Below are 11,653 nucleotides of genomic sequence, written 5' to 3'. Positions count from 1 at the left end.
CCTTCTGGTAGATGTTTATTATTTTACATCCTTTTTCAAAAGGGAAGAAAATAAAGTAAAAGACTTTCACGGACGTTTCCTCGTCTTTCATCGTCTCTGCAGTTGTCTGAAACGCTCATCAGGAGTTGAATTGTGTTGCATTTGTTGTGTTTAACCTTCCTGATCCAAATGTCGTGACTAATCACATGCTGCTCACAGCTTCCTCATGGAAATTACACACACACACAGAATTTCAGCATTAATGCTTTGTAGCTGAGAAAAAGTATTTTAACCCTATATTTATACATATACATAAAACACACACACACACACACATGTATATGTGTTAAATTTATGCATTTGAAAGGAGGAGTCTCTGCACTTGATCCGAAGTAAAGCAGCTTTTGTTTATATTAAATAGGATGTGTTAAATGTGAGGCCTTTGCTATGGCAGGAAGTCCGCTGGTTAAAATGTTCACCTGCAGACTGATGGTTTGGAAAACACAAGTGTGTTCAGGAATCTGTGAAAGTCAAGTGTTGCTCAACAATTTTACAAACACAAAATAGAGGTTTTAAAGAGCAAATATTAGTCGTCCTCTGAGGTCAGGCGTCATCTGTCACTAAAGTTGAAATTGTTGTCCTTCTGCTGAAACTCTTGCAAACGCAGTCTGATTTGGAGTTTCCTCTCAAGTTTTCCACATTTTCATTGTCTTTAGGGTGTGTGTTTGATATGCTTCAGTTGTTGCGAAGGTTAAAATCCTTATTTCAGGTCAATTCTGTGTTTCTATCATCAGGGCTGTTGTGTGTGAAGTGTTGAGCAGCTGAGGATTTAAACAATGTATACATTAGATCTAAGTTTGATCACATCTGCAATCTGGTGGGTTTAGTTTTTTATTTTAATCTATAAGGATAAATTGTGGATATGAAGGCGAGTTTGCACGATACGATCCAGAGGTGTAATTTAAATATACTCGAGGATGAAAAAGGTTTTTAAACCAAAGGAGCAATGAACATATGAAAGGATACGATCTGGAACCTCTTTTTATGAACTAAAATTAGCTGCGACATTTTGGCTTACAAGCTGAACAGATACACCTTTACAACTCTTAATGCATGAAGGTGCAAATGAACCTTCACTACATCTTCTTATCTGCAACTCCACAACCAGAGAGATTATTTCAGGACTCGTACGAAACCTTTCCTTGTGTGATGATGTGAACGCAGTTACACTCCCACTTAGGTTTTCTGCTTTAGACTTCTTTTAAAGCTTGTGCTCGTAACCGTCTCTGACCCGTATTGAATTAAATAATCACGCTTAAAAAGAATAATTGCTTCCTCATTGGTGCAAAAAGTAATCTCACGCTTTAACGTTAGCTGACGCCGTGTTTGTGTGCTACAGGGGGGCAACGAGGCGGACAGAGACCATTACAGTCTTTAATGACAACATCTCCAGTGCAGAGTTTTGGTAGCAGTGGAAGGTGTGGTTTTAGTTTGCTCCAGGATCCCTCCAGCCGCCAAAGGTCTTCTCCAGGTATTCAGCCACAGCCAGGGTCAGGTGGTCCTGCAGTTTTCCACCCACCACCTGCACGCCCAGAGGCAGACCCTCCTCACCCAAACCCAGAGGACACTGGGTAACCGGCAGCCCCAGGATGTTCCATATACCTGAAGATGGAGAAGAATCATGGAAAATACTTCATAAAGTTTTGTTTTTCTTCTTAAAAACATTAACAAGGTCACAGGAAATAAAATGATGCCAGAATAAAAAAAAATCCTTCCTTGCCAACATTTGTCAGGTCGTGTCGGCAAAAGTGTTTTTCACACGATATGCGTACAAGCAATGGCTTTATCGTTCTATTAAATTGACAGCATGTCAGCTGAATACACTCGGTGATGGAACAAGACGCGGAGTGTGTGCTACATCTCGCTCGTGCAAAATTTGACAAGAAGGTGAGGAGCTCTACAACTGAAAGGGAAAGCTTGGACAGTAATGATGATTTCATAAAGATGATTAAGGATGTCGGAGTCAAAAAGAAATTAAAGTAATACTGTGTATCCACAGAGAGACCTTTTTTTTAATATTACAGTAATTTATTATGTACCAGAATTCAGCAGCTTTGGATGAACTGTGTCACAGCTTCTGAATGGATCCTGAATTTATCTACGAGCAGAATCACTTACCTGTGTAGGCAAAGTCGAAGGGTCTTAAGAGTGGGTGGTGGTGCTTGGGCGCCACTCTTGGGTGGGAGGGGTACAGAACAACGCCGTCGGTGCCCAGCAACTCCTCCACCTCCTTCTGCAGCTTCTCCTTCTGCTGGATGATGAAGGGGGAACTTCTGGACCACGAGGTCACCTCAAGCAGACCCAGCACTGACGACACCACACGATACACACAGTTAATTCAAACTTGAACAGCTCCAGGTTTAGGAGCTGAGAGGAAATAGACTCAATATTGTTACAAATGTGTAATAAATTATTTGGAAACTCTCAACATAACTTTGGGTGAAAGTAAATGTTTTGAAAAGCACACAAACTAAAATTCAATATTAACATTTTGCCCTCAGATTTTTTTTCACCCTCAAGCTCACTTTATATTTAAACAAACTCCTCGTTATATTTATTAATTGGCAACAATACTGATTAAACTTTTCTCCAAACTACAAACAAACATGAAAACCCCTAAATACACAAATAAAAATAAAACAGCAGTAGTTACTGCATTATAGCAATAAATGACTTCAGTTCTTACAGATAGCAGCCATTGTATGCTCCGATCTTCCCACCATCCACTTCAGCAGCTCCCACAGAGGCCATGCTGGTCGGCCAGGTTCCCCCATCAGCTCAGTGAATGGCAGAGGGGGCTGAGGGGTGAAAATATTAAAGGATCATTATTTTCTAAGGTCACATACAGTGTGTGTGTGCATGTTTTGTGTTTCCAGGGAAGCCCTGAACGTCTCTACAGTGACCACAAAAACAGTCATGAGGTTATTTCCTGTTGCCACAGGCTCCATATAAAACCTGCCAGTGTGTTACCGCAGCATCAGGCTTTCAACAAGTGATTTATTTGTGAAAGAAAATCTGAAAACTCAAAGAAATAAAAATGAGAGGAATGGATTTGGGAACATGGGAAAGAAATGTCTGCAGATAATGAGGTCAAATCTTTTTTTTTATCTACACGATCTGTCACACTGCCATCTGTTTAGTATTACATAGTCGCTTTTAATGGCTGAGCAAAATCCAATCATGTTACAGTAGTAAGACTAAGTTTTACAGTAGTTCATGTCAATCATTGACAGATGTCAGATGCATGCAGAACGGTAAAAAGCTGTGCAACACTCAAATGTTAGTATTCAAGTGCCTAAAACAGGGGTGTCCAGCTCCGGTCCGCAAGGGCCACAATCCTGTGGGTTTTTAATGTATCCCTGCTCCAACACACTTGACTCAAATGATCCCTCATTGTGCAGAACTTCATTGTTCATTTAATGGAAGCCAAGTGTGTTGGAGCAGAGGTACAGGGAATACCTGGAGGACGGCGGCCCTGTAGGACGAACTTCGGACACCTCTAACATAGAACTACGCTAAAGCAGCTAAAATAAGTCAGTGTGCTCTGTACTGCAAACATTTTAATATGTTACTAGTTATTTTATGGAAGTCTGAAATTTGATGAAATTTTTCATCACCACAATAAAGGCTTGAATCTTTAATTTGTTAATTCTTTTAAATATTCCTTTACCAGACATAAATTCTAGGAAATAATTTTCAACATCTTCACCAACAAACTGAAACTGTTTTAAATATTATTTTTACAATGTACATTTGATGCAATCAAAAACATCTTTTCGGATGATTCTCCTACACACAGATAAGTTGGGTGATCAGTGACGGTGTCAGGATTGGGTATAAAAAAAAAAAAAGAAGCATCAGCTAAAAGCTTATTTTAACCAAACCAGGACAGCTGGTGGTTTACCACTCAGCACCAAACTTTGTCTAAAATCATCATTTAGTTACAAAACAAAGTTCTTTACAATCTTCCAGTGCAAGACTGTCAAGAAATGTAATCTTTTAATAATTATAAGTCAAAGTACTGAGAAAACAATCCCAGGAATCTTGGGAAATCTCAGTGCATAAAGGTCCAAGTTGAAAACTGCTCAATGGTTGACCTTAGACAACACTGCACGAGAAACTGTGATGTTGCAACGATCAGTAAAGCCACACCCTTTCAGGAACATCTTGAGAAAACATTTTTCATTCTACACAGCTGCTTCATCCAGAAATGTAACCTGGAACTGTTTTACAGCAGGAGGAAGCTGAGCTATCTGAATACCAGTTCATCTCAGACATACAGAAAGGAAGTGGACACATGTTCTGTGATCAAATTACTTCATGTTTAAGCTTTTTTTTTTTCAATTATTTAGGAGATTTATTAATTTAAGAGACAGATGCTACTATCAAGACATCGTTTCCTTGTAGGTTCAGCAGGACATTATCAGATCTCATTGTGCCAGACTGGATTCATTGACACACAGTGTGGACATAAATAGTTTGCCATTTTACTCTTCTGGAAATAAATAAAACACTTTTAGAAGAAGCATGAGATTAAACAATATCAGGCAGACTGTTGAGTGACACAAGTTTTGTACTAAGCAAGAATGGACAGTGATCCCTCTGCAAAACTACAGAAATTAGTATCTTTAAATCCAAAATGTTATAAGAAATGCAATTAAAAGGAAGACTGTAGCGACACAATGGTAAACATATCTCTTCTTTGTGCAGCTGTTGTCAATTTAAAATGTTTCCATATTTTCTAAATGCAATTATGTTGTTTTTTCATTTGATAATTGAAGGTTATAGTAAACATGTTTTACATTTTAAGTTTTTACTGCACTTTCCAAAATTTCCCGACTTTGAACACATGGTGATGAATATAAGCTGAGAAATATTTCATACAAGAAGCTGTAAATGAGTCGTGGCCCGGCTGTAACAACAACATCCGATCAACCAAAGGACTGTGCAAGCCGCAAAGAAATGCACGTGTGTTTGTGTGCTTAACTGTGTGTTGACAGAAATGTGTTCATAAATTCTCACAGTGGTGACTTGACAACTGTTGGCTACAGAGGACAACTTCAGTTTAGGTTTAGATAAGTGGAGCTTATTACCAGACAAATCTGGCAACATAATCAGTGCAATATCCTCTCAGATGATAAAAACATCCTTTTGTGTGTGTGTGTGTGTGTGTGTGTGTGTGTGTGTGTGTGTGTGTGTGTGTGTGGTATGCAGGGTGCTTGCAGCTAAACAGATTACTGGACCATTTCTGAGCAGCAGACTACAATAGGGTCAGTGACTAAGATGCAATGCGCCTCCTACCACAGTGTAACAACCGTTATCAACTAAAGCACCGTGGCAACAGCAGGGCAACAAACGCACACGTCCCTGCTGGGGACATCATAAAACAACTGGTATATATGAAGGGATGAATGGAGCAGCTGTGATGTCACCAGTATTATCCTGGCACCATCATCATTCCTGGAAAATACAAAGATGGGCAACGAAGAGGAGTTGGGGGAGGGCTATAGCTTGGGGGTGAATGATTGACACTTGAACTCCAAGCTGCCTGTAGTTAAGAGCTAAACAAGCTAACCTGAAGCTAATGGAGGTAGGTGGGCTAATGCGAAGGCACGCTGTTAGCTGGTAAAAAACTGTGGTTGTGTTACACTCTGCATTCACGCCGCCTGTAATTGTATAACTCCAAAACTCACGAGCCAATTGGAATGCGCCCCTGAAAGAGCCCGCCCATGAAAGGTTTGTGTCAGAAATTAAACCAAACAATTGTGAATCAAAAAAAAAAAAGAGAGTGAAGCGCAACCAAATAGAGAGAGAAAGAAGATGAGGAAACTGCAAACAAAACTACTCAATTTAACTAAATTAAAGCCTAAAAGTTTTCATAACGATTGATAATTTTTTATTTTGAGATCATTTAATTGTTGTTTTTAGCTTGAGTTTTAAAAAGTTTTGCCTGGAGATTCTGAAAGAAATCTGATTCCATACACCGACTCCCCTTTGAAGCCCCGAGCAGATGGGAGGTGGAACTGCAATTTTTGGCATTTCCACATAGGCTGCACTTTTAACCACAAAAAGTTAGACCAAGACTTAGACTAGACTTTATTGATCCCTTTGGGATGACTCCCTCAGGGAAATTAAAATGTCCAGCAACAAAAAAAGGAAAAGTAGCATGCATATGAAAAAATAAATTTAAAAAAAAAGTCTGCATAAGCTCAACTATATTTGCAGTTCGGCCCTGTGACCCGAATTGTTAAAAAACACAACGTTCTTCATAAAATCTAAGTGTTTTTGTAGGATTTGAATGAACAACAAAAGTTTTTTATGCCTAAATCAACAACATCAAATCTCAACTTTTACTGTAGTGATATTTATTTGTTGATGTTCATCTTCTCCTACAGGTCTTGCTAAATATAGCTTATTGGCTGTATCTTGTTACAGTAAGATTAACTTTAAATAGCTCAAACGTCTTGATCGGAATGAGGTATTAATGAGGTTTTATCTGTGTCTGGATAAACACTTGTCACCCCTCATTAGATCTATAATAATACACAATTAGCAGGAGTGGTTGAAGTGATATAAGAGATTCTGCTGTCCTCCATCAGGAAGACTGGTAGGCTCACTGTGTGAAGACAACAGCTTTGGGCATGAAGAGATGCTCTACTCTGAGTCAGGCTGTCAGGTGCACCTACTTTGCCCTGCTCGTCAGGGAGAACCATGTACTTGTCCCAGATCTGGAAGCTATAACGGAGCCCAGGGAAGCACACTTGTTGGACCTGTACTCCGAAGTCAATCTCCAAACGCTCCACCACCTGCAGAACGCCACACGAAGATTTGACATTTGAGAAGATTTGTGTTTGAGACTTCGACATACTGTAAAAGTTATCGGACAGAAGTTTTCAGCATACCTTCCTCTGAACGTCCAGAAGCTCTTTACTGACAGGATGTGTGTAAACAGAGCCGCCATCGTGTGGGATGGTGAAGAACCGCAGCTTCTTCAGGTCAACTTTTGTGTTTAAAGACAGCCTGTGTACACATGTGAAAGCAAATACTGCTAATTACACCGCAGGTGAATCACTTTAGCATCAAAGATCAGAGCATTGCAAACACTTTCAAGGTTTGGGTGTGTGCCCTGCACTTGTCAAGTTAAACAAGATCAGAGTCAAACCAGACCTAACCCTACGCTCTGCGAGACACCGACACCCAGACCTGTTATGTGAGTACATCTCCAAAGAAAGTCACTTGTTTGACTGAGGATAAATCTTTCCTCTCTGATCTGCAAGGACACTGCAGTTGCCACCTTCCCAACAACATTGACGCCCTAAAAGGAAATGTGTCAAGCATATTTTTCTTTACAAAACATCTTATATAGCAGCAACACAGATAACTCTCTTTACACAGGTGTAAGTCTGAGACAGCCGTGTGGGTATTTACCTGTATATCTAACTACTAAGCACAAGCATGCCTCGAAATAACTCCCATGTTTGCATTACAAATATTTGATTATACACACGAATACCTTGAAAGGTTACATTAATCAAACAGCATTATTAAATGTGCACAGGCAAACAGAAGCTTGTCGTAATGTATGTAAATAGTCACTAACAAAGTGGTATTGGAAGATGTAAATGCAGTCAAATCCAGCAGACAGGAGGGACAAGATCCTACTTGTTAGCACTGGGTCCAGCCATGATTTTGAGCATAGGCAGCAGGTCATCAGCGTAGCGGCACATGGGACCAGAGCTGAGGTACTCTGACTGCCTGCCAGAGGTAGGAGGGTACTGGTTCTCGCAGGACACCACGCCTGTAAGACAGCACCAGTCCCAAGGTTGTTTGATGTGTGAAAAAGGATGGAAAAACTGGGATTTCCAGCCAAAACGCTAATTAATTTTAAATATCAGAACAAAATATTGAGCTAAAAATGTTCATGCTCAAAACAACTGAACATGAGGCAAGCCGTATCTAAATGACAGTAAAAGAGATTTACATTGAGCTTGTTTAGTCTGAGTTATCATTGCACAGCATTTTCCTTGTTTGTGCTGATAAGTGGAAGAATTATGTCCTTGACATATCATCTCTATGTCTCTACTGTTTACACTTTGTGCCATAACCATGATAAACGAAATATCTGAGTCCTTAGCCGCTATGTTCTGAGACGAACTTTAACCCCGCTGCGGGGTTACTGTGTTATGGTTTACAGATACTGATAAGAACTTTTCCTCTTGCATCTGAATAGTGCTTTTCATGTCAAGATGACCACCATAGATAGCAGCCACTAGAGTAGCCGTGCACTCCAAGAATAACAACTCTCTAAAAGCTCTGATCTAAGAGTTTGAACCAGTAATACTTTAGTAGTTGCACCCTCTCTTACCTGGAGTAGTTTTATGGCCAAATATTCCGTTGAAAAAACAGGGCAGACGGATGCTGCCACCGATGTCTGTGCCCACGCCGATGACCGCTCCTGCTGCTGCTATTATGCTGCCTTCTCCCCCTGGTGCCATATGATCACAGCAGATAAACAAAGGAAGAGGCAGATAAGTTAGTTTAGTCTGTTGCCTATGATAAATTTCCCCTGCTTCTTATGCCAACATTTAAAGCTTAACACATTTATTTTCAACCACAGCTGCCAACCTGAGCTCCCTCCTGGTATTCTCTCCAAGTCGTAGGGATTTTTGGTGATGCCGTAGAGGTGGTTGTGAGACTCGGACCACATGCAAAGCTCGCTTGTATTGGTGACACCCAGCGGTATGGCTCCTGCTCTCTTCAGCAGGGCTACAGGTGGAGCATCGACGGAGGCCACCACTTTACGCCTAGAGATCACACCTGTAGTGAAGGGCATGCCTGCGAGAAGGAAAAATAAACTGTTCAACTATAACCAATCTGTTTTACAACATATACCACATCTGGGATTAGCAAGAGTAGCTGTATGCTCCCGGGCATGTTGGTGGATGTGTGTTAACAGTATCAAATGTTGACTCACATACACCTTACATGTATGTAACAAAAGGTGACTGGCAAGAGATTAGATTTCTGAGAGTTACCCTGGAGGGAGAAGCACTCTTTTACAGACAACGGGACTCCCAGTAAAGGCAGCCGGTCCTCCAGTACCTCCTCTCCTCCAGTCTCCTCCTCAATCAGCTTATCAACCTGAGCGGCCTCCTGGAGTGCAGCGGCAAACCTGGACAAAGCAAAAATACAGGTAAGAACTCTGGTCAGCTCACATCCTGGTTAAAGACACTCAGGTTGTGTCCGAATGTCTTATTCCCTATATAGCGTCCTATAATGTGATCACCATATTCTAAAGATGTCTGAATGTCAAGAGAGAAAACAGTAGTCCACTCAAAATTACCCACAATGCATCTTGAAAAGTAGTGAGCATGGGTGGTCACTAGATAAGTCAATATAGACGACAATGCAGGAGCTCAAAGTAGCGCCAGTGCCACGAATGTCAAAGCAGGTGAAGAAAAAACTATAAATCTTTCATTTTGTATCCTATTTGTTGAATAAATATGCAACAAAGAAAGAATAAAATACAATAAAAGAAAATAATTTTTTTCACATGAGTTTGGATTTGATTTGGAACAATGCGTGGTGGTTGCTATGGTGACAGTCGGTAGTCACGTGATCTGCGATGAGGAGAAAATAGCCAGCTTAATGTTTGAATCGCCAACAAAATGAGTGCACCATGTAGTGTGCCTTATAGTGTAGCCCTATGCAGTCAATGAGGGGTTAGGGTGCACATTCAGACACAGCCTTAATTTTCTGAATGAAATTAATGTTAAACTAAAGCAATTATCTTGATGACAAATGATGGTTTAACCCATTTTCAGAAAAATGTCAGAGTTAAACTAAATGATTTCATCTGAAATATCCATAGTAGGAATATTCTTTTAATAACAGAAACATAAAGTTGTAATAAAGCCCTTAGATTTCACATGCGGCAAATGACTCCATTAAACACTCTCATATGAGACGCTAGACGTCCTGAAGCTGTTGCAATTGTTCTCCTGTAGATAAACCAACCAGGCTCCGCAGCTCTGACGCATTACGATCATAAAGAGAGAAGATATAAGTAAAGTATCAGGTGAGACGACTTTAGTCTTGCCTGTCTTTTACAACAGCATTGACAAAGGGGTTAACTTCCTGGATCCTGTCGATGTAAGCCTGCACCACCTCCACACTCGACACCTGCAGATATATAACATTTAGACTCTGAGTTAGGATCAGATACAAGACACACGAAACAGAACAAGAAGTCACACTGACACAACCTTCATATTTCACATAAACAGGGGGTTGAACTAGTTGCCTGTCAGTAAAACCAGGATGATAAATCAAGGAGGAAAGTTAACTTTGATGCATTAACATGTATAAACTTTTTATTATATGTCATAACCAAAAGTCAAAGTTCTTCCTTTCATTACAAAATAACCAGTTCTGCAGACTAACTCCTCAGTTTATAAACAATTCTGTATTAAAAAAAAAAAGTATAAAAAAAGAAAACATATTTTTATTACATTTCTATGTCAATGATTTGCATGGTTAATCCATACAACAAACAGATCATAGAGTCATCGCCTAACCCAGGTATCACCAAGTGATAGCGGTGAACATCAGAGTTTGAAGCATCCTGTACCAAATAAACTGTTATAAACATCAGCTAAAGTCCTACAGACCTTCACACCTGTCAACAAAAAGAGTCATATCATATACACAGGAGCACATGTGTGTTATTACTCCACAGGTGTTAAAGGCTTCCCTTTAGGGAACAGCGGGGAGATAAAGATGTTTCAGTGTAATATGGTTTCAAATCTTACAAATAAGCCAATATAACATGTGAAAAACTGTTATCAGATGTGCCAGCAAGATAACTAAAATACAGGCATCTTTCAGTACGTGAGTCTAAACTGACAACAGCATGAAAATATCTAATTTAAAGAAAACAACATTCTTAGGAGGATAACATCAGTCTATTGGATGCACGCACCTCTTTTCGTCGGATCTTTTTGGCGAGCTGCGTCGCTGGCACCAGCAGCAGCGGGTTCCTAATGGCTGACAGCTTCTTTCCGGATGCAAGCGGACTCCGAGGGGAGAAAAACTGTAAAATCATCAACAAGAGCCCCGTGAAAGCGTTGAAGAGCCACACCTGAACCTTCTCCAGGCGGCTCAGGGCCATGTTTCCACTACGGAAGGAGGACGGAGGGTTGACGGCGGTTGTCAGTGCAGCGACGAACGGCTCCTGACGCAGCCGACGCTGTTCCTGATAGTCAAGGTTGCTAAGGTTACAGAACCAGCACGTAAACAGGGTCTGGTATTTACTTTCAAAATAAAACCATTGATTGCTTCCTTCAAAAACATGTAATATGATTCTCACCTCAAGCTGCTTTGTTCCCTGTCAATTCCTGTAGCTGTTTACTTAAAATGAGCCTAAATAATAGAACTATCAGTAAAAAAAATTCAAGCATAAATAAACAGAGATTTTTTTCTAAATGTAGCAAAGTCTTGTTTATTTTGAAAACAGCCAGAAGTATATACTTTATGCATCGTGCCTAACTTGTCAAACCTGTTCTGGACAGTGTCCAAGTTGATCAAAGGTAAAGTTTAACGTGGTTTTAATGTG

The 11,653-nt window shown here is 40.2% G+C and overlaps 1 protein-coding gene across 1 annotated transcript; it reads right to left on the bottom strand.

Moving 5' to 3' along the window:
* Positions 1–232: 232 nt before the first annotated feature.
* Positions 233–11,293, bottom strand: faah2b (fatty acid amide hydrolase 2b). The gene is made up of 11 exons (XM_079257995.1): positions 11,021–11,293; positions 10,139–10,221; positions 9,075–9,211; positions 8,665–8,874; positions 8,405–8,524; positions 7,702–7,837; positions 6,942–7,059; positions 6,726–6,845; positions 2,726–2,837; positions 2,158–2,346; positions 233–1,641 (listed from the first exon to the last, which is right to left on the bottom strand). The coding sequence occupies exons 1-11, from the start codon at positions 11,207–11,209 to the stop codon at positions 1,466–1,468; spliced, it is 1,590 nt and encodes a 529-aa protein (XP_079114121.1). The 5' UTR covers positions 11,210–11,293; the 3' UTR covers positions 233–1,465.
* Positions 11,294–11,653: the final 360 nt, after the last annotated feature.

The sequence above is a fragment of the Telmatherina bonti genome (assembly GCF_933228915.1).
Source record: "Telmatherina bonti genome assembly, chromosome: 18".
Taxonomy (NCBI): Eukaryota; Metazoa; Chordata; class Actinopteri; order Atheriniformes; family Telmatherinidae; genus Telmatherina; species Telmatherina bonti.
This window is presented reverse-complemented; position numbering and strand designations above follow the sequence as displayed.